General features: G+C 39.0%; 1 protein-coding gene across 2 annotated transcripts in view; it reads left to right on the top strand.

Annotated features, from left to right (window-relative positions):
• The window catches only part of UBXN7 (UBX domain protein 7), a 59,914-nt gene that overhangs the window by 10,965 nt on the left and 27,345 nt on the right, over window positions 1-21,604 (top strand). For both annotated transcript variants that reach the window (XM_061411674.1, XM_061411664.1), the window contains exons 2-3: window positions 10,427-10,574; window positions 15,869-15,936. In XM_061411674.1, coding sequence (XP_061267658.1) covers window positions 10,427-10,574; window positions 15,869-15,936 — 216 coding nt within the window. The remainder of the gene's footprint in view (window positions 1-10,426; window positions 10,575-15,868; window positions 15,937-21,604) is intronic.

Below are 21,604 nucleotides of genomic sequence, written 5' to 3'. Positions count from 1 at the left end.
ACCCACTCCAGTATTCTTGCCTGGAGGATTCCATGGACAGAGGAGCCTAGTGGGCTACAGTCCATGGGGTTGCAAAGAAAGTGAAGTCGCTTAGTTGTGTCCGACTCTTTGTGACCCCATGGACTGCAGCCCATTAGGCTCCTCTGTCCATGAGATTTTCCAGGCAAGAGTACTAGAGTGGGTTGCTATTTCCTTCAGGGGATCTTTCCAACCCAGGAATTGAACCTGGGTCTCCCGCATTGCAGGCAGATTTTTTTTTTTTTTTTTAACCATCTGAGCCACCAGGGAAGCCCAGAGTCTTGGGGTCACAAGACACAAGTCTTGGACACAACTGAGTGACTAGCACTTTTACTTTTTTTCATCATGATTGAATTAACCCACATTCTAAAATAATGGTTGTTGTTCACTCGCTGAGTCATGTCCGACTCTGTGCAACCCCGTGGACTGCAGTGTGTCAGGATTCTATGTCCTTCATTATCTCCTGGAGTTTGCTCAAACTCATGTCCCTTGGGTCGATGATGCTATCCAGCCATCTCAACCTCTGTCACCTGCTTCTTCCCTCAATCTTTCCCAGCATCAGAGTCTTTTCCAACAAATTAATCCTTCACATCAGGTGGCAAGAGTATTGGAGCTTCAGCATCAGTCCTTCCAATGAATATTCAGGACTGATTTCCTTTAGGATTGACTAGTTTGATCTCCTTGCAGTCTTTCAAGACTTTCAAGAGTCTTTTCCAGAAACAATTCGAAAGCATCAGTTCTTTGGTTCTCAGCCTTCTTTATGGTCCAACTCTCACATCTGTACACAGCTATTGGAAAAACCATAGCTTTGACTATATGGATTTTTGTCGACTAAGTGATGTCTCTGCTTTTTAACACTCTGTCCAGGTTTGTCATAGCTTTCCTTCCAAGGAGCAAGCATCTTTTAGTTTTATGGCTGCAGTCATCAAGTGCAGTGATTTTGGAGTCTAAGAAAATAAAATCTGTTACTGTTTCCACAAATAATTGATACATCCTTAACTCTTCAGTTAAGTGTTTATACTTTCAAAAAGGGTGTTTGTTTACCCAAATTAATACCTTAAGTGGTAGCATTTTAGGCAACATCATAAAGTGAAAAAATTTCTTAGGCATTTAGGAAAAGACTTTTGGGATAGGCAGCCCATATTTTGATGGGCCAGCTTGCCTGAGGATTGGTTTTAAAGCTCCTGATTTTCATGGCGTCTTCTATTTTACTTCAGAACTCACAGGTTCTCTAAATGGTTCCCATAACAGGGGTATTGAAATTCAGATAGTTGAAGAGTGATGAGAAGGATGACAACAACCATTTGAATGCAATGGTCATTTTTGTTTGTTTATGTTTTGCTATGCCGCGAAGCTTGTGGGACCTCAGTTCCCTGACGAGGGATTGAACCCTGGCCCCAGTATTGAAAGGGCTGAGTCCTAGCCACTGGACTGCCAGGGAATTCCCAGCAGTGATCATTTTTAAGCTGAATTTCCTTATGAAAAAATTTGAAAAGGAGTGAAAGCAGCCAGTATTGGTTGCTGTTATAGTAGAAGAGAGTTTCAATTCCCCATCAGCATGTTCTCTGTACTTTTTGTGGTGCTTTAGTGCAATGTGGTGAGTACCTCAAGAGACAAGAGCCAGAATGGTGCAAATTTCAGCCACTTAATTTTCTGAAAAGAAAAAGATCAGTAGATGTCATTCAGAAACTAGTTTTATAAGGCAAAGGTTACAGTTCATTCATCTCTTGCTAGAGTAAACAACCAGAGTAGTTTACCTATGTGAACCTTTTAATTTTCAGAAACTGCTCTGTAGATGAGTAAATTAAAATGGTGGAGTACAATAGACACTGAACTTTTAGACTAGCATTTGAGAAATATAACAACATAACCCAGTATACCTGGACACAATGTAAAAATACTAGAAAAGCACTGAAACAAAGCCTTAGGTTTTATGAGTAATAATATGGAAATTTTTCATCAAATTTGTGCTGTTTATGCCCCCAGTGAAAGTGAAAGTTGCTCAGTCGTGTCTGACTCTTTGTGACCCCATGGACTGACATATACAGTCCATGGAATTCTCCAGGCCAGAATATTGGAGTGGGACTGGAGTGGAGTTTGTATTAATTGTCTAACATACAGTTGTCTACTAGAATATTTGAATGCCTCTTTTCCCTCAAAAAGTTGAATTTGTTTTTGTTTTGAGATTTCATTTTTTAAAGTGTTTTCTAAAGGTGAGAATGTAAATCTGTACATATTAGAACTTGAGAACTTATTTAAAAATTACTTTTTATTGACGTATAGTTAATTTTTGCAGTGTAGTTAGTGTACACCAAAGTGATTCAGTTATACGTATTCTTTTTTCATATTCTCTTCCATTATGTTTATTACAAGATATTGAATGTAGTTTCCTATGCTATACAGTAAGGCCTGTTGTTTATCTATTTTATATGTAGTTTAGAACTTGAGAACTTTTGGTTTAGCCTGACTAAGAATTTAAGGGGAGAGAACTGGTTTGAGAAAAGTAAGAACTGGCCAGTTGAGTGAGTATCCAAAGGCTGTAAGATAGAAGAGCTAACAGAGACAAGGATAGTGATAAAGCCTTGTGGAAAAGTAGTGTCTGTTCCTATATCTACTTCAGAGTGAGGAAGGGGGGTCACAACTTAGCAGGTGGGTATTTGGTATATTGTCAAGAAAAATGAGGGGACTGATGTGACTGCTACCACTCTCCATATCATGCAAAGACATGGCATTATAAAGTGCCACCAAAGGCTCTGCCTTGGTTACAAAGACATCTGCAGCTGGAGGAAATGGCACAGAGGGCTTAGTTGCTCTGTGGCATGTGGGATCCTTCCAGACCAGGGATTGAATCTGTGTCCCCTGCACTGGCAGGTGGATTCTTAACCACTGGACCACCAGGGAAAGGGAAAGTGTTAGTTGCTCAGTTGTGTCTGACTCTTTGTGACTCCATGGACTGTACCCCCCCGCCCCCGGCTCCTCTGTCCTTGGGATTTCCTGAGCAAGAGTATTGGAGTGGGTAGCCATTCCCTCCCCCAGGGGATCTTCCTAACCCAGAATTTGAACCCAGATCTCCTGCATTGCAGGTGAATTCTTTACTGTCTGGGCCACCAGGGAAGTTCTTTTTTTTTTTTTTAACTAGCATCTTAGATGTGTATTTGTCAGCTTTGTGACAGAACTTTAGCTACTTTATCATCTGACGATTTTTTGTAGCTTATGATTATCACTTTATATTGAGATCAGTTCAGTTCAGTCGCTCAGTCGTGTCCGACTCTTCGAAACCCCATGAATCGCAGCACGCTAGGCCTCCCTGTCCATCACAAACTCCCGGAGTTCACTCCGACTCACATCCATTGAGTCAGTGATGCCATCTAGCCATCTCATCCTCTGTCGTCCCCTTCTCCTCCTGCCCCCAATCCCTCCCAGCATCAGAGTCTTTTCCAATGAGTCAACTCTTCGCATGAGGTAGCCAAAGTACTGGAGTTTCAGCTTTAGCATCATTCCCTCCAAAGAAATCCCAGGGCTGATCTCCTTTAGGATGGACTGGTTGGATCTCCTTGCAGTCCAAGGGACTCTCAAGAGTCTTCTCCAACACCACAGTTCAAAAGCATCAATTATTCGGCACTCAGCCTTCACAGTCCAACTCTCACATCCATACATGACCACAGGAAAAACCATAGCCTTGACTAGACGGACCTTTGTTGGCAAAGTAATGTCTCTGCTTTTGAATATGCTGTCTAGGTTGGTCATAACTTTCCTTCCAAGGAGTAAGCATCTTTTAATTTCATGGCTGCAGTCACCATCTGCAGTGATTTTGGAGCCCCAAAAAATAAAGTCTGACACTGTTTCCACTGTTTCCCCATCTATTTCCCATGAAGTGATGGGACCGGATGCCATGATCTTCGTTTTCTGAATGTTGAGCTTTAAACCAACTTTTTCACTCTCTACTTTCACTTTCATCAAGAGGCTTTTTAGTTCCTCTTCACTTTTTGCCATAAGGATGGTGTCATCTGCATATCTGAGGTTATTGATATTTCTCCCAGCAATCTTGATTCCAGCTTGTGCTTCTTCCAGTCCAGCGTTTCTTATGATGTACTCTGTATATAAGTTAAATAAGCAGGGTGATAATATACAGCCTTGACGTACTCCTTTTCCTATTTGGAACCAGTCTGTTGTTCCATGTCCAGTTCTAACTGTTGCTTCCTGACCTGCATACAGGTTTCTCAAGAGGCAGATCAGGCGGTCTGGTATTCCCATCTCTTGAAGAATTTTCCACAGTCTATTGTGATCCACACAGTCAAAGGCTTTGGCATAGTCAATAAAGCAGAAATAGATGTTTTTCTGGATCCAGCAGATGTTGGAATTTGGCAATTTGATCTCTGGTTCCTCTGCGTTTTGTAAAACCAGCTTGAACATCAGGAAGTTCACGGTTCACGTACTGCTGAAGCTTGGCTTGGAGAATTTTGAGCATTACTTTACTAGCATGTGAGATGAGTGCAATTGTGTGGTAGTTTGAGCATTCTTTGGCATTGCCTTTCTTTGGGATTGGAATGAAAACTGACCTTTTCCAGTCCTGTGGCCACTGCTGAGTTTTCCAAATTTGCTGGCATATTGAGTGCAGCACTTTCACAGCATCATCTTTCAGGATTTGAAATAGCTCCACTGGAATTCCATCACCTCCACTAGCTTTGTTCGTAGTGATGCTTTCTAAGGCCCACTTGACTTCACATTCCAGGATGTCTGGCTCTAGATGAGTGATCACACCATCGTGATTATCTGAGTCGTGAAGATCTTTTTTGTACAGTTCTTCTGTGTATTCTTGCCACCTCTTCTTAATATCTTCTGCTTCTGTTAGGTCCATACCATTTCTGTCCTTTATTGAGCCCATCTTTGCATGAAATGTTCCCTTGGTAATACCATTTAAAAAATTTGTATGTGATGCTTTAAGTGGAAGTTTTATCTTAAGTTCATTTTTCCTAAATACCCACTTGCTGTTAGTGATTTCCACAGTGTAACCATATCACTTTTATAAGGGAAGTTTAAAACAAATAATATGTGGTTTAAAATTCAAAGAATAGAGGAATTCTCTGGCAGTCCAGTGGTTAGGATCCAGTGCTTTCACTGCCAGGACCCTGGTTCAGTCCCTGGTTGGGGAACTTAGATCTTGCAAACATTTGGCTTGGCCACGAAAAAAAAAAATTCAAAGGATATAGAAGGCTTTTTTGATTGAAGTCTGGCACTTCTTTCCCAGTGTACTAACTGGTTAGCTGAAGTACTATGAGATAGTTCTAAGCCTACTGGATGCTGGTAACATGCAAGCAAACGACAATACTAGGGCTGGGGATACCAAGACAGAAATGAATTCAAGAAGCTCCTGTTCTTCTGGAGGAAACAGAAAGTAAACAAGCATTTAATGCTTAGTAGTATATCCACGTATGTAGTAGAGTATCAACAGCGGTGAGAGTGGGGAGGAGGTAGTATAGAGAATGCTCAGCACAGGAATTGACAGAAGTAATGCTTACAGTGATTCTTGAGTGTGCATGAACTGGATGAAGGAGGAGATAAGGAGAATAAAGACTTTCCAAGCATGTAATTTGGTGTGGCAATACTGAATTTGTAAGATGGTGAAGAGGAGAGGCAAAGCCAGAGAGATAGGCTGAGGTCTGATCACAAAGGACTTGCCAGATCATAAGGACTTTGAAATTTATACTGTAGGTGTCAGAGAGCCATTAAAGAATTTTAAGCCATTTGTGTGTATTTGTGTTTGTATTTATGTGTGATAATTACACTTGTATATTAGAACATAACCTCAGCAGCAAGGTGGAAAATGGAATGATGATCATTTAGGAGCCTATTTTAGTAATCTAGGTAAGAAGAGTTAAAGACTTGACTTAAATATTTATTTTTAAAAATCTTTCAAGATGCCTCACTGGCTGGCAAGGAAATAAAGAATATTCAGAAGCTTAAATATTAAATGAAATTGGGAATGAGATGTTAGCTAGGTTTAAGCTTTCACCCTGGTTGAATGTGCCCAAACTGGATGGCTTTAAATTTCTCTTTTGATAGCCTCATAGGGCACAGGAAACAAGCCTGTTGCCTTCTAAGGAGAAGAATCTGCAAGGAGACCTCTTCCATTCACGACACTGGAACCTTTGCATTTGGGGAGTGGTAGGAGATATCTTCACTGAGAATTTATAGCAAAGGCTCTTACAAGGTCACATTTCCCATGTGGTCATATAAAACTTCAGGTCAAGAATGTATTTTAAATAGCCCCTGTTTGGTAGTACCCTCAGGTACTTTACAAAATCTGTTAAATCATCCTCTCTGAGAAGGGGTGTACCTTCAACCCAGGCTTCATAAATCTACAGATTAAAATTCTAAGCCACTTGAGATCACATTCAGAAAAATCACAAAATGCACAAAAAACCATGGCACAGTGGGCAAGAGCCAGCAGAAACGAGACAGTGACCACTAGAGACTGCAGGTAGTTTATCTTTTGTCTTTGTAATTCCTCGAAGTTTGATTAATTTATTAGAATAAAGGAAAAAGATCAAAGTAAGAGTATGAAGTAAGGGTCTCTGAAACATGACCAATCAGATTAGAAAAAACCCAGAACTTCTAGTTATAAAAAATTAAAACTAAAAGTTCATGAGGGCTTCCCAGGTGGCACTATGGTAAAGAATCTGCCTGCAATGCAGGAGGTGCAAGTTTGATCCCTGGGTTAGGAAGATCCCCTGGAGAAGGAAATTGAAACCCACTCCAATATTATTGCCTGAAAAATCCCATGGACAGAGGAGCCTGGTGGGCTACAGTCCGTGGGGTTGCAAAGAGTCAGATGCATCTGGTTATAGCACAACACAAAAGCTCGTGAACAGGTCAAAGACAAATCGGCAGGGACTTCCCTGGTCCAGTGGTTAAGAAATCAGTCTTCCAGTGCAGGGGACACTGCAACAGAAGGTCGATGCATGCCTCAACTAAGACCCTTAAAAGAAAATGTCTGAGAATTTTTCAGAATTGATAAAAGATAAGTCTTTATGGTTGAAGTTCAATGAATCATAAGAAGGATAAATAAAGTCAGCCCCAGCAAATCAGAGTGAAACTACTGAAGACCAAAGACAGAGAAGATCTTAAAAGCAACTAGAGAGAAACAACAGATTGCTATAAAAATGTTTTTCTTTAGTCTGGCAGCTTACTTCCCACAAGCAGTAGCAGAAGCCAGAAGACACCGGAATGCTATCTTCAGTGTACTGGGAAAAAATAACTGTCAGCCTTAAAATAAAATATCCACTGAAACTTTCAGGAACAATGGCAAAATAAAAGGTGTTATCAGATCAAAAACAAAAAACCAACACACCATCAGTCTTGGCTGGAGGAGACTCTAAGGGACAAAATTCAGGTAGAAAGAAAATCATCTCGAATGGAAAGTCTGAGATGCTTTTTTTTTTCTTTTCCATTGTGGTTTATTATAGGATATTGACTATAGTTCCTTGTGACCTGAGATGCTTTTTAATGCTCACAGAATGTCCCACCAAATAGATTTACAATTTAGATTCTACTGCTGTTAGCCATTTATGTTGTCCAGTTTTTCGGTATTAACTGAAGTTATATTGGACATGTATATAGACATGGTTATGCGTGTATTTTATATAGATTTATTTAGACTAGATTTATATAGATTATTTAGATTTGTATAGATTTATGTAGGTTTATCTAGACTACAAGTCCAAATTACTGGGTCAAAAATTGTAAAAGGTATTTTTATGTTTGTTGATAACATCTTATAAAATTGATTTCTTAGGACTTCCCTGGTGACCCACTGGCTAAGACTCTGTGCTCCCAATATAGGGGGCCCAGGTTTGATCCTTGTTCAGGGAACTAGATCCCAAATGCTGCAACTAAGAGTTCGTATACTTCAACTAAAAGATTCTGCATTCCACAACAAAGATCAAAGATCTCATGTCACACAACTAAGACCCAGTGCAGCCAAGTAAATAAATATTTTTTAAAAATTGATTTCTTAAAGGGCTTTACCAATTTACATTGCGTCAAACAGATTATGTTTGCTTTACTGTACAAATAAATGAGTAACTGTGTGATAGGACCAGTTTTAAATGATGAAGATTGGCATTTCGTAGCAGATTTTGATTTAATTATATCTTTGACAAAAAATGTAGCATCTCCTCTCCCATTATTACGAAAATGCTTCCTTTCTGTTAGAAATAGAAATTGCTAACTGAACTGCATTTTTTCTAATGAAGTAGTTCTAACTTTCTAGGATATGTTTCATTTTATTTTTCAGTTGATTAACAAATATTGAATATATAGTTGGTTTATTTAAAGAGATAGCAAATAAACGCTTTATTTAGTTTTTGTTTTATTATGAAGACTACATTTTAATGTTGCTGCTTTCTTTTCTAGTTCTGTATATTTCACACTAATCAGGCAACAGTGTAGAATTAAATAATTATTTAAAGAAAAAAGAAAGCAAGATCCTCTGTGACCCATCTCCTAGAATAATGGAAATAAAAACAAAAGTAAACAAGTGGAACCTGATTAAACTTAAAAGCTTTTGCACAACAAAGGAAACTGTAGGCAAGGTGAAAAGACAACTCAGAATAACAAACACATGAAAAGATGCTCAATATCGCTCATTATTAGAAAAGTGCAAATCAAAACTACAATGAGATATCACCTCACACTGGTCAGAATTAGTCACTTAGTTGTGTCTGATTCTTTGCGACCCCATGGACTGCAGCATGCCAGGATTCCCTGTCCATCACCAACTCCTGGAGCTTGCTCAAACTCAATGTCCATTGAGTTGGTGATGCCATCCTACCATCTCATCCTCTGTTGTCCCCTTCTCTTCCTGCCTTCAGTCTTTCTCAGCATCAGAGTCTTTTCCAATGAGTCAGTTTTTTGCATCGAGGGGCCAAAATATTGAAGTTTCAGCTTCAGCATCAGTCCTTCCAATGAGTATTCAGGACTGATTTCCTTTAGGATGAACTGGTTGGATCTCCTTGCAGTCCAAGGGACTCTCAAGAGTCTTCTCCAACACCACAGTTCAGAAGCATCAATTCTTTGGCGCTCAGCTTTCTTTATGGTCCAACTCTCACATCTATACGTGACTACTGGAAAAACCATAGCTTTGTCTAGACGGACCTTTGTTGGCAAAGTAATGTCTCTGCTTTTTAATATGCCATCTAGGTTGGTCATAGCTTTTCTTCCAAGGAGCAAGCATCTTAATTTCATGGCTGCAGTCACCATCTGCAGTGATTTTGGAGCCCAAGAAAATAAAAGTCTCTCACTGTTTCCATTTGCCATCTATTTGCCTTGAAGTGATCAGACAGGATGCCATGATCTTAGTTTTCTGAATGTTTAGTTTAAGCCAACTTTTTCACTCTCCTCTTTCACTTTCATCAAGAGGCTCTTTAGTTCTTCTTTGCTTTCTGCCATAATGGTCATTCTCCTGGTCATAATGGCCATCATCAAAAGGTCTACAAACAGTACCTGCTGGAAAGGCTGTGGAGAAAAGGGAACCCTCTTGCACTGTTGGTGGGAATGTAAATTGATACAGCCACTATGGAAGACGGTATGGAGATTCCTTAAAATAACTAGGAATAGAACCACCATATGACCCAGCAGTCCCACTCCTAGGCATATATGCTGAGGAAACCAAAATTGAAAAAGACACATCAATGTTTATTGCAGCACAGTTTATAGTAGCTAGAACATGGGAGCAACCTAGATGTCCGTTGACAGATAAATGGATACAGAAGTTGTGGTACATACACACAATGGAATATTACTCAGCTATAAAAAGGAACTTGTTTGAGTCAGTTCTAATGAGGTAGATGAACCTGGAGCCTGTTATACAGAGTGAAGTAAGTCAGAATGAGAAATATGAATATCATATACTAATACATATATATGAAATCTAGAAAGATGGTACCAAAGAATTTATTTGCAGGGCAGCAGTGGAGAAACAGACAGAGAGAGTAGACCTAAGGACACGGGAAAGGGGAGGAGAGGGTGAGATTTATGGGGAGAGTAACATGGAAACTTACATTACCATGTGTAAAATAGGTAGCCAATGAGAATTTGCTATATGTCTCAGGGAACTCAAACAGGGGCTCTGTATCAACCTAGAGGGGTGGGATGGGGAGGGAGATGGGAGGGACATTCAAGAGGGCGGGGACATAGGTATACCTATGGCTGATTCATGTTGAGGTTTGACAGAAAACAACAAAATTCTGTAAAGCAATTATCCTTCAACTTAAAAATAAATTAATTAAAAAAACATTCTAAAGAGGGAAAGTACTATTAATTTCCTTGGGCATTCTGTCTTCTAATGTGAATTGAATGTAAGAAGATGTCTTTGTTTAACTTTTTTCTTGTTTTTATACTATTTCAGGTGCAAGTGAAAGTGTAGGGAAACATATGCTTGAAGCCTGCAACAATAATCTGGAGATGGCAGTCACTATGTTTTTGGATGGTGGAGGAATCGCTGAAGAGCCCAGTACCAGTTCAGCAAGTGTCTCCACTGTCAGACCACACACAGAGTATGAATTTAATATTTATTATTAGGAGCTACCTGCTGCCAACATTGAGCAGTTACGTTTTTGTCAATTAGGTTAATTCTCTATTTTGAACAAATAAAAAGTTGAAAGCATCTGAATGTATCAGGTGACAATTTTTATACTTATGTGCTTTAAATTCTCTAGAGCACTGTCAAGTCTATTATTTAATCCTCAGAAGAATCCTATAGGTGGGTATTATTTTCCATGTTTTACACAGGAAGCTGAAGTATAGCCATTTCCCCAAGCTATGCGGCAATTAAGTAGCAGATATGCAAGTAGAGCCCAATAAAGGTCAGATCTCCCATTTTTAGATTTTCCTACATTGTCCCAGGAAAGTTTTGAATTGTCATGAAAATTTTTTGAAAAAAATTCTAATCCTTTATGCCTTAAATAACTATAGGTATCTAATCTTTAGAAGCACCTTCAGCATATAGAACTGTAATATATGGAGAATAGTGACAAATGATAAGTACATTGATGTTTTCCGCCCTTTACGTTTGATACCAAGGAGAGTTTAAAATGAATATCTGTTAGGCAAAATTCCAGTAGTCTTTGGAAAATACGTTGATTTTTGAATCAAAATTTCAAATACCCTTAAATAAGATTTTAATACAGATAGCCCTTTATAACTCTTTAATGTTTACAACATGAGATACTAGACAGAAGGGATCCCCTTAAATAGAATAGGCCAAAGGTGTGGATTTGATATTTACTAAATTAGACTTAAAAAGCCGCAGAAACATTCCAGGACATGATTGCTTTTTTTTTTTTTTTTAATCTAGTTCTAGATTCTAGAGTAATATACTATTTTCCCACAAAGTGTGAACTTTAAAGATTTTTATTTGTATCTTACGAAGGTTTTTCCTATCTGTATTGGCTTTTTATGTCAAGTTCAGTAATCCAATCTCCACCAACATAACTGAAATCTTTAATGGAAATCAATACGAAAATATGATTTAGTTTATAACAGGTATTCATAGCTGACATATCAGTCTTCACTGTTTAAAACATGTTTTCTTAATTGTACTTAAAAATACTTTTGATTAATGAATGTCTTTTCCTACTGAATTACATTATAATTTGGCTTAGATTATTTGTATTACTAATTGATTAGCATTTGATAGTGGCACCTACTTCCTAAGCCAGTGTCAGTTGCTCAAATGGTAAAGAATCTGCCTGTAGTGCAGGAGACCCAGGTTTGATCCCTGGGTGGGAAAGATCCCCTGGAGAAGGGAATAGCAGTCCACTCCAGTATTCTTGCCTGGAGAATCCCCTGAACAGATGAGCCTGGTGTGCTCCATGGGGTCTCAAAGAGTCAGGCACAACTGAGTGACTAACACCATAGCCTACTTTCTTAACAGGTTTTCTTTCTATACAGTTCACCTTCTGTTCCATTCTTCCATTTCATTAGGTAGCCAGCAGTCTTGGAATAGATAACCTAAAATATGTCTTTCTGTATAAGGACTACTAATTAAGCCATGGCCCTAATTGATATATTTCATCAGATTTAAGACTTGTTTCTTGAGTAATTAAATTGCCTTCTGTGTGAAAGTTGCTCAGTTGTGTCCAGCTCTTTGCGACCCCATGGAGTATGCAGTCCATGGAATTCTCCAGGTCAGAATACTGGAGTCGGTAGCCATTTCCTTCTCCAGGTAGCTTCCAACCCAGGGATCAAACCCAGGTGTCCTGAATTGCAAGCGGATTCTTTACCAGCCTAGCCACCAGGAACACCCAAGAATATTGGAGTGGGTAGCCTATCCCTTCTCCAGAAGATCTTCCCAACCCAGGAATCAAACTGGGGTCTCCTGCATTGCAGACAGATTCTTTACCGGCTGAGCTACCAGGAAGCCTTCAGTTCAGTCGCTCAGTCATGTCCGGCTCATTGCGACTCCATGAATCGCAGCACGCCAGGCCTCCCTGTCCATCACCAGCTCCTGGAGTTCACCCAGACTCACCTCCATCAAGTCAGTGATGCCATCCAGCCATCTCATCCTCTGTCGTCCCCTTCTTCTCCTGCCCCCAATCCCTCCCAGCATCAGAGTCTTTTCCAATGAGTCAACTCTTCGCATGATGTGGCCAAAGTACTGGAGTTGCAGCTTCAGCATCATTCCTTCCAAAGAACTCCCAGGCTGATCTCCTTCAGAATGGACTGGTTGGATCTCCTTGCAGTCCAAGGGACTCTCAAGAGTCTTCTCCAACACCACAGTTCAAAAGCATCAATTCTTCGGCGCTCAGCCTGCTTCACAGTCCAACTCTCACATCCATACATGACCACAGGAAAAACCATAGCCTTGACTAGACAGACCTTTGTTGGCAAAGTAATGGCTCTGCTTTTCAATATGCTATCTAGGTTGGTCATAACTTTCCTTCCAAGGGGTAAGTGTCTTTTAATTTCATGGCTGCAGTCACCATCTGCAGTGATTTTAGAGCCCCAAAAAATAAAGTCTGACACTGTTTCCCCATCTATTTCCCATGAAGTGATGGGACCGGATGCCATGATCTTCGTTTTCTGAATGTTGAGCTTTAAGCCAACCTTTTCACTCTCCACTTTCACTTTCATCAAGAGGCTTTTGAGTTCCTCTTCATTTCTGCCATAAGGGTGGTATCATCTGCCTATCTGAGGTTATTGATATTTCTCCTGGCAATCTTGATTCCAGCTTGTGCTTCTTCTAGTCCAGCGTTTCTCATGATGTAGTCTGCATATAAGTTACATAAGGAGGGTGACAATATACAGCCTTGACGTACTCCTTTTCCTATTTGGAACCAGTCTGTTGTTCCACGTCCAGTTCTAACTGTTGCTTCCTGACCTGCATACAAATTTCTCAAGAGGCAGGTCAGGTGGTCTGGTATTCCCATCTCTTTCAGAATTTTCCACAGTTTATTCTGATCCACACAGTGAAAGGCTTTGGCATAGTCAAGAAAGCAGAAATAAATGTTTTTCTGGAACTCTCTTGCTTTTTCCATGATCCAGAGGATGTTGGCAATTTGATCTCTGGTTCTTCTGCCTTTTCTAAAACCAGCTTGAACATCAGGAAGTTCACGGTTCACATATTGCTGAAGCCTGGTTTGGAGAATTTTGAGCATTACTTTACTAGCGTGTGAGATGAGTGCAATTGTGTGGTAGTTTGAGCATTCTTTGGCATTGCCTTTCTTTGGGATTGGAATGAAAACTGACCTTTTCCAGTCCTGTGGCCACTGCTGAGTTTTCCAAATTTGCTAGCATATTGAGTGCAGCACTTTCACAGCATCATCTTTCAGGATTTGAAATAGCTCAACTGGGATTCCATCACCTCCACTAGCTTTGTTCCTAGTGATGCTTTCTAAGGCCCACTTGACTTCACATTGCAGGATGTCTGGCTCTAGGTCAGTGATCACACCATCATGATTATCTGGGTCGTGAAGATCTTTTTTGTATATTTCTTCTGTGTATTCTTGCCATCTCTTCTTAATATCTTCTGCTTCTGTTAGGTCCATACCATTTCTGTCCTTTATCAAGCCCATCTTTGCATGAAATGTTCCCTTGGAAGCCTTAGATTGAGATAATTCTGTACACGCACACACTTTCATGTAAAATGTAAAGTATACCAATGATGAAAAGATCTATTCAGGTAAAAGTTGTCTGTTAAGATATCTTTTTCTTAAGATAATGGCCTATTCTTTGGTGAAAGAGATTTAATAGAGCTTCTTCTTAGAGACACACGTCTGTTTCTTCAGAGTATTGCAGTTCCATTTGTGAGCAGTGACTGAAATCCAGTAGGAAAGAGTTCATAACGTAATACTAAATTATCATTTATGCTTCACTCATTTGGCTTATTGTAGATTTCTTTGTCTGACTGCTGCTGCTGCTAAGTCGCTTCAGTCGTGTCCGACTCTGTGCGACCCCATAGACGGCAGCCCACCAGGCTCCACCGTCCCTGGGATTCTCCAGGCAAGAACACTGGAGTGGGTTGCCATTTCCTTCTTCAGTGCATGAAAGTGAAAAGTGAAAGTGAAGTCGCTCAGTCGTGCCCGACTCCCAGCAACCCCATGGACTGCAGCCCACCAGGCTCCTCCGTCCATGGGATTTTCCAGGCAAGAGTAGTGGAGTGGGGTGCCATTGCCTTCTCCATTTGTCTGACTAGTTCTTTTTTATTTACAGTATGTTAGTTTTTGTTGACAAATGAGTATTGATACTTCATTAAATAGCATGTTTTGATGTTTCAACTTTTAGGTGTCAAAAACAGAGCCTTAAGCTCAGTTATTACTATAGAAACACCTGAATGAAAAACATTGGCCTAAGTTAAATTAACATTTAAGAGGAACATATTAAATTTGGAACTTACTACATGCTATGAACATTAATCAGCAGAGTTTTGTAGTTGAGTTAAAGCTCAAATAACTAAATGACATATAAAGAGATATGTACCATTTTTACAGCATATCTAAATGAGTATTGTTTACTAGAAGAGATGGATTATTAGTAAACCCTCTGGAGGTGAACTCTGAAGAATTTATAGGCTTTTAAAAGATGAGTGTTTTTTCCTGTTATTAGTGTCTCTTTAATGAATAATCCAAAAGTACTGCCTAGGTTGGACTTCCCTGGTGACTCAGTGGTAAAGAATCGCCTGCTAACACAGGACATGCAGTTTGATCCCTGGGTCAGGAAGATCCCCTGGAAAAGAAAATGACAACCTACTCCAGTATTCTTGCCGGGAAGTCCTGTGGTTGGAGGAACCTGGCAGGCTACAGTCCATGGGATCACAAAAGAGTTGGACATGACTTAGTGACTAAACAACAAAACAGCAACTACTTACTTTAGCTCCATCATAACTAGCATAAAATTAACTGCCTGTTTAAACTTATATTAATATATCTGTGTTTTAATTCTCTATTTGATGTAGTGATGATGAAATATTGCTTTTATTAAGCTCATATTTTTCCATTAATTTATTCCTGAACTTTTTTTGTGTGTGTATAAATTTCCTGTCTTCTTTTTCCTTAAGAATTTAGGGTAGGGAACTTAAGAGGAAAGGCACAGTATCTTGTATTTTTATGTTTGTTCTCTTTCCTTAAGCCCATTTGCGCTGTCTATGCCAGGTACCTTGTCCCAGTTGATCTCTATTTGGAAATCACCCAACAATCACTTGTCATAATTTAATGTGGTTCCTTAAAGTCACTAAGTCTGTTGTTCATTTTACTTGTTAATTTGAATGTATTCATAATAATTACAGTGAGAATAGGTAGCAGAAAACAGTTTTCATTTGGATATTTTCCCACTTATTCTTTTTTCTTAATAGAGAGGAAGTTCGTGCCCCAATTCCTCAAAAGCAAGAAATACTGGTGGAACCAGAACCTTTGTTTGGTGGTAAGTTTACCTTTTTTTTCTAGCTTTATTTGCCTTTATTGTTGTCTTCAGGATTTTAATGAAGCTATCAAAAGATGTGAAGGCTTGTTCAGAGGTTATTATTTAAAGTACAGTCAGTTCTTAGCTTGTAATTCCGTACTCCACTGAGGCAAGTTGCACAGTTGGTTCTTTCTGATGAGTGAATCAGATTAAAAAGTTCATAGTTGTTTCAGAAGGCCAAAAGGAGGAAAATAAGCAAAAGGAATTGCTGCCTTATAATGGAAATAAATCTATCATTAGATAAAAGACTGATTGTTTTGTTTTGTTTTTTTTTGAGTACCCATTTGACTGCCATGTCCTTACTGTCTTGATACACTATATCTTCACTCTTTTTTTTTTTTTAATGTATTTATTTATTTGGCTCTACCAGCTCTTAGTTGACACATGTGGGATCTAGTTCCCTGGCCAGGGATTGAACCCAGGTCCCCTGCATTGGGAGCGGAAAGTCTTAGCCACTGAACCACCAGGGAACTCTTATTTAATTTCTAGAAGTGCCATTCCTGTATTGAAAAAAGGAGAAAATAATCTCTAATCCATGCAAAAAATTATGGTATCAGTCTGGGGTGCATAGTAGGAAATAGAACATTTAATCAGATTTAAAGAAAAATTATAGTTTTTTTAACACAAAAATTATTATTGTATTTTTGTATTATTATTATTGTATTATTGTATTGTACTTATTTGGCTGCATCAGGTCTTAGTTGCCCCAAGGCATGTGGGATCTTAGTTCCCCGACTAAGGACACAACCTTTGTCCCCTGCGTTGGAAGGCAGATTTTGTTATTCTTTAAAAATTTGGGTTGGGGGGATAATTGCTTTACAATATTGTACTGGTTTCTACAATATTGTACTGGTTTCTGCCATACATCATGAATCAGCTACAGGTACACATATGTTTCCTTTCTCTTGAACCTCTATCTCCCGCCCCATCCCATCCTTCTAGGTAGTTACGGAGCACTGGGTTGAGCTCCCTGTCTCACACAGCACATGCCCACTGGCTGTCTGTTTTACATATGGTGATGTGTATGTTTCCATGCTGCTCTCAGTTCGTCCTGCCCTCTTCTACTGTGTCTACAAGTCTGTTCTGTATGTCTTTGTCTCCATTGCTGCCCTGCAAATAGGTTCATCAGTAACATCTAGATTCCATATGCATGCATTAATATACAATATCTGTCTTTCTCTTTCTGACTTACTTCACTCGGAATATTGGGGTACATGTGTTTCTTTCAGTTATGGTTTTCTCAGGGTGTATATTCAGTAGTGGGATTGCTGGGTCACATGGTAGTTCTGTTCCTAGTTTTTTTAAGGAATCTGTACTGTTCTCCATAGTGGCTGTATCAATCTACATTCCCACCAACAGTGCATGAGGATGCCCTTTTCTTCATATCTTCTCCAGCATTTATTGATTGTAGATTTTTTAATGATGACCATTCTGACCAGTGTGAGGTGATACCTCATTATAGTTTTGACTTGCATTACTATAAAGCTCTTAGAGGAAAACATCAGCAGTACAGTCTTTGACATACATCATAGCAAAATCCTCTTTGAGCCACCTCCTGGAGTAATGGAAATAAAAACAAAAGCAAAATGGAAATATACAAAGGGGATTTAATTAAACTTAAAAGCTTTTGCACAACAAAGGAAACAAATAAGATTAAAAGACAACCCTTAGAATGAGAGAAAATAATTGCAAACAAGATAATTGACAAAGGATTAGTCTCCAAAATATACATGCAGCTCAGTACCAGAAAAACAAATAACACAATCAAAAATGGGCAAAAAACCTACACAGACATTTCTCCGAAGAAGACACACAGATGGCCAACAAACGCATGAAAAGATGCTCAACATTGCGTATAATTTTATTTTAACAAGCACTTACCTTTTGTGAGCCAGATATTTTAGGCCTTAAGAAGTATATTAAAACTACAGAAGATAAGGAACTTCCCTGCCAGTCTAGTGGTTAAGATTCTGCACTTGCCACTGTTAGAGGCACAGGTTCCATCCCTGATGGAGAAACTAAAATTTTGCCTGCTATGTAGTGTGGCCAAAAAAACTTAAAAAGAAACCCAAAACCCAGAAGAAGAAGTTGTGATTTGGTTGGGTAGACAGCGTCATAGAAATATGTATTGTGTATATTGAGAATAGTGATGCCAAAAAATAGGTCTATAAGAAGTCGGTAGGCAGGCTAAAAGAAGAAATAAGTTGTAAGAAAAAGATGAAGAAAATTATATAAACCATGTCTTTTGATTTGAAAAATCCAGTTAGTTGAGAGTTTTAAGATTGATCTTTAACCTGGCAGCTTTGGAGTTTACTGTAGAAAGAAATAAAGAATGTACTCTCCAGCATCAGAAATAGTGATGAGAAGAAGATTCAGAAATAAAGATGGGAGAAAGAGCACTATAAGGTCTGAATATTGAAGAATAATATGTGCTTTCTGCTTTTTTTTTTTACATATAAATGTAATAGAGCTCAGGAATAATGCCCTTGGAAGCTTTCTCTTTCCTTTATTGCAAGGAATAAAGGCAGGATCTTTGTGTGGGGAAGACTACAGCAAATGGGTTCTATGCTGTTCTACTGTTTGAAGCAAGAGAGTTTCTATTTGAAACATCACTTTCTTTTACCTCTGGTTTGATGAGGGTGGGGGATAAGAATGACTTTATACAATTAGGAAGTCAGTCTTAACTTTCGTTAGTAGACCTTATGATAACTTTGAAAAGGTTTTTGGAGAACTGTTTTCTTCTTAGGAGTAGTATCGATTTAAAGTGTGTTTCTCAAAGTGTGGTCTGAGAGTCCCTGATACCCTTTCAGTGGGTCTGTAAGAACAGAACCATTTTCATAATAATACTAACAAGTTATTTGCCTTTTTCACAGTGTTGACATTTGGGCTGATAGTTGAGAAGCAATGATTGGTCAAACTACTGCCATCTTAATTAAATCAGGACAGTAGCACCAAACTGCTGCTACTTGTTGAATTCTTCACTAATACATACTTGCAAGTTTTTTTTTTTTTTTAAGCCAATTTTACTGATTAACATTCTTGGCAAAGCAATAAAAATTAATTTCATTTGATCTTGACCCATATTTTTAAACTATTCTTTTTGATGAAATAGGATGTGTACATAAAGCACTTCTGTATACTGAAGTGCTCTGGTTACTTTAAAGAAAAACGCTTGTATTCGTATTTGAGTTGAAACCTAAACTAGCTGCTTTTTTTATGGAACGCTATTTTTCTTGAAAGATTACTGACAAACTGTAGTTATTTAGAGTTAGGCATTTGGCAGACATTTTCTTGAATGTGAACAAAGCCTGTTAACTGCTTCAAGGCAAACAATTGACATTAATTGTTGCCAGTCATTTGAGGAAAAAACAGCTTTCATGCAGAACTTAGAATTTTAGAAAGTTTAAGTCCATGATTGTGATCTTGTTAGCTTCCTAGTACTTAAAGGCTTTCTAATGAGATTCAGTTAAGTTCAGTCGCTCAGTTATGTCCGACTCTTTGTGACCCCATGAACCGCAGCACACCAGGCTTCCCTGTCCATCACCAACTCCCGGAGTCCACCCAAACCCATGTCCATTGAGTCGGTGATGCCATCCAATCATCTTTTCTTCTGTCGTCCCCTTCTCCTCCTGTCCTCAATTTTTCCCAGCATCAGGGTCTTTTCCAATGAGTCAGCTCTTCGCATCAGTTGGCGAAACCATTGGAGTTTCAGCTTCAACATCTTTCCTTCCAAAGAAATCCCAGGGCTGATCTCCTTCAGAATGTTCTGGTTGGATCTCCTTGCAGTCCAAGGGACTCTCAAGAGTCTTCTCCAACACCACAGTTCAAAAGCATCAATTCTTCAGCACTCAGCTTTCTTTATAGTCCAACTCTCACATCCATACATGACCACTGGAAAAACCATAACCTTGACTAGACGGACCTTTGTTGGCAAAGTAATGTCTCTGCTTTTCAATATGCTGTCTAGGTTGGTCGTAACTTTCCTTCCAAGGAGTAAGCGTCTTTTAATTTCATGGCTGCAGTCACCATCTGCAGTGATTTTGGAGCCCCCCAAAATAAAGTCAGCCACTGTTTCCACTGTTTGCCCATCCACTTGCCATGAAGCGATGGGACCGGATGCCATGATCTTCGTTTTCTGAATGTTGAGCTTTAAGCCAACTTTTTCACTCTCTACTTTCACTTTCATCAAGAGGCTCTTTAGTTCTTCTTCACTTTCTGCCATAAGGGTGGTGTCATCTGCATATCTGAGGTTATTGATATTTCTCCCGGCAGTCTTGATTCCAGCTTGTGCTTCCTCCAGCCCAGTGTTTCTCATGATGTACTCTGCATATCAGTTAAATAAAAATGGTGACAATATACAGCCTTGACATACTCCTTTTCCTATTTGGAACAAGTCTGTTGTTTCATGTCCAGTTTATCTGTTGCTTCCTGACCTGCATATAGGTTTCTCAAGAGGCAGATCAGATGGTCTGGTATTCCCATCTCTTTCAGAATTTTCCACAGTTTATTCTGATCCACACAGTCAAAGGTTTTGGCATAGTCAAGAAAGGAGAAATAGATGTTTTTCTGGAACTCTCTTGCTTTTTTGATGATCCAGCAGATGTTGGCAATTTGATCTCTGGTTCCTCTGCCTTTTCTAAAACCAGCTTGAACATCTGGAAGTTCGCAGTTCACGTATTGCTGAAGCCTAGCTTGGAGAATTTTGAGCATTACTTTACTAGCGTGTGAGATGAGTGCAATTGTGTGGTAGTTTGAGCATTCTTTGGCATTGCCTTTCTTTGGGTTTGGAATGAAAACTGACCTTTTCCAGTCCTGTGGCCACTGCTGAGTTTTCCTAATTTACTGGCATATTGAGTGCAACACTTTGACAGCATCATCTTTCAGGATTTGAAATAGCTCCACTGGAATTCCATCACCTCCACTGCCTTTGTTCATAGTGATGCTTCCTAAGGCCCACTTGATTTTACATTCCAGGATATCTGGCTCTAGGTGAGTGATCACAACATCGTGATTATCTGGGTCGTGAAGATCTTTTTTGTACAGTTCTTCTGTGTATTCTTGCCATCTCTTCTTAATCTCTTCTGCTTCTGTTAGGTCCATACCATTTCTGTCCTTTATCGAGCCCATCTTTGCGTGAAATGTTTCCTTGATATCTCTAATTTTCTTGAAGAGATCTCTAGTCTTTCCCATTCTATTGTTTTCCTCTGTTTCTTTTCATTGATCACTGAGGAAGGCTTATCTCTCCTTGCTATTCTTTGGAACTGTGCATTCAAATGAGTATATCTTTCCTTTTCTCCTTTGCTTTTCACTTCCCTTCTTTTCACATCTAATAATCTTCTGATGAGATTAGTGGTGACATTAACAGTTATTTTTTAAAATATTTTATGATGAAGTGGTCAATATTTGGAATGTTTTGCATAACTCAGTGAACAAATATTTTCAAGCCACCAAAGCACACTGTTACAAAATTGTACATGGGTGAAATATCTGTTCTGATCAATATATATTTGTATATGCAATATATATTAGATATCTGCTGCTGTTTAACAAATTGTTTCAAAATTTAACGTCCTGAAACAACAAACGTCTGTTATATCACCATTTCTATGTGTTAGGAATCCAGGTGTGG

This window comes from Bos javanicus, chromosome 1 (genome assembly GCF_032452875.1).
Source record: "Bos javanicus breed banteng chromosome 1, ARS-OSU_banteng_1.0, whole genome shotgun sequence".
Taxonomy (NCBI): Eukaryota; Metazoa; Chordata; class Mammalia; order Artiodactyla; family Bovidae; genus Bos; species Bos javanicus.
This window is presented reverse-complemented; position numbering and strand designations above follow the sequence as displayed.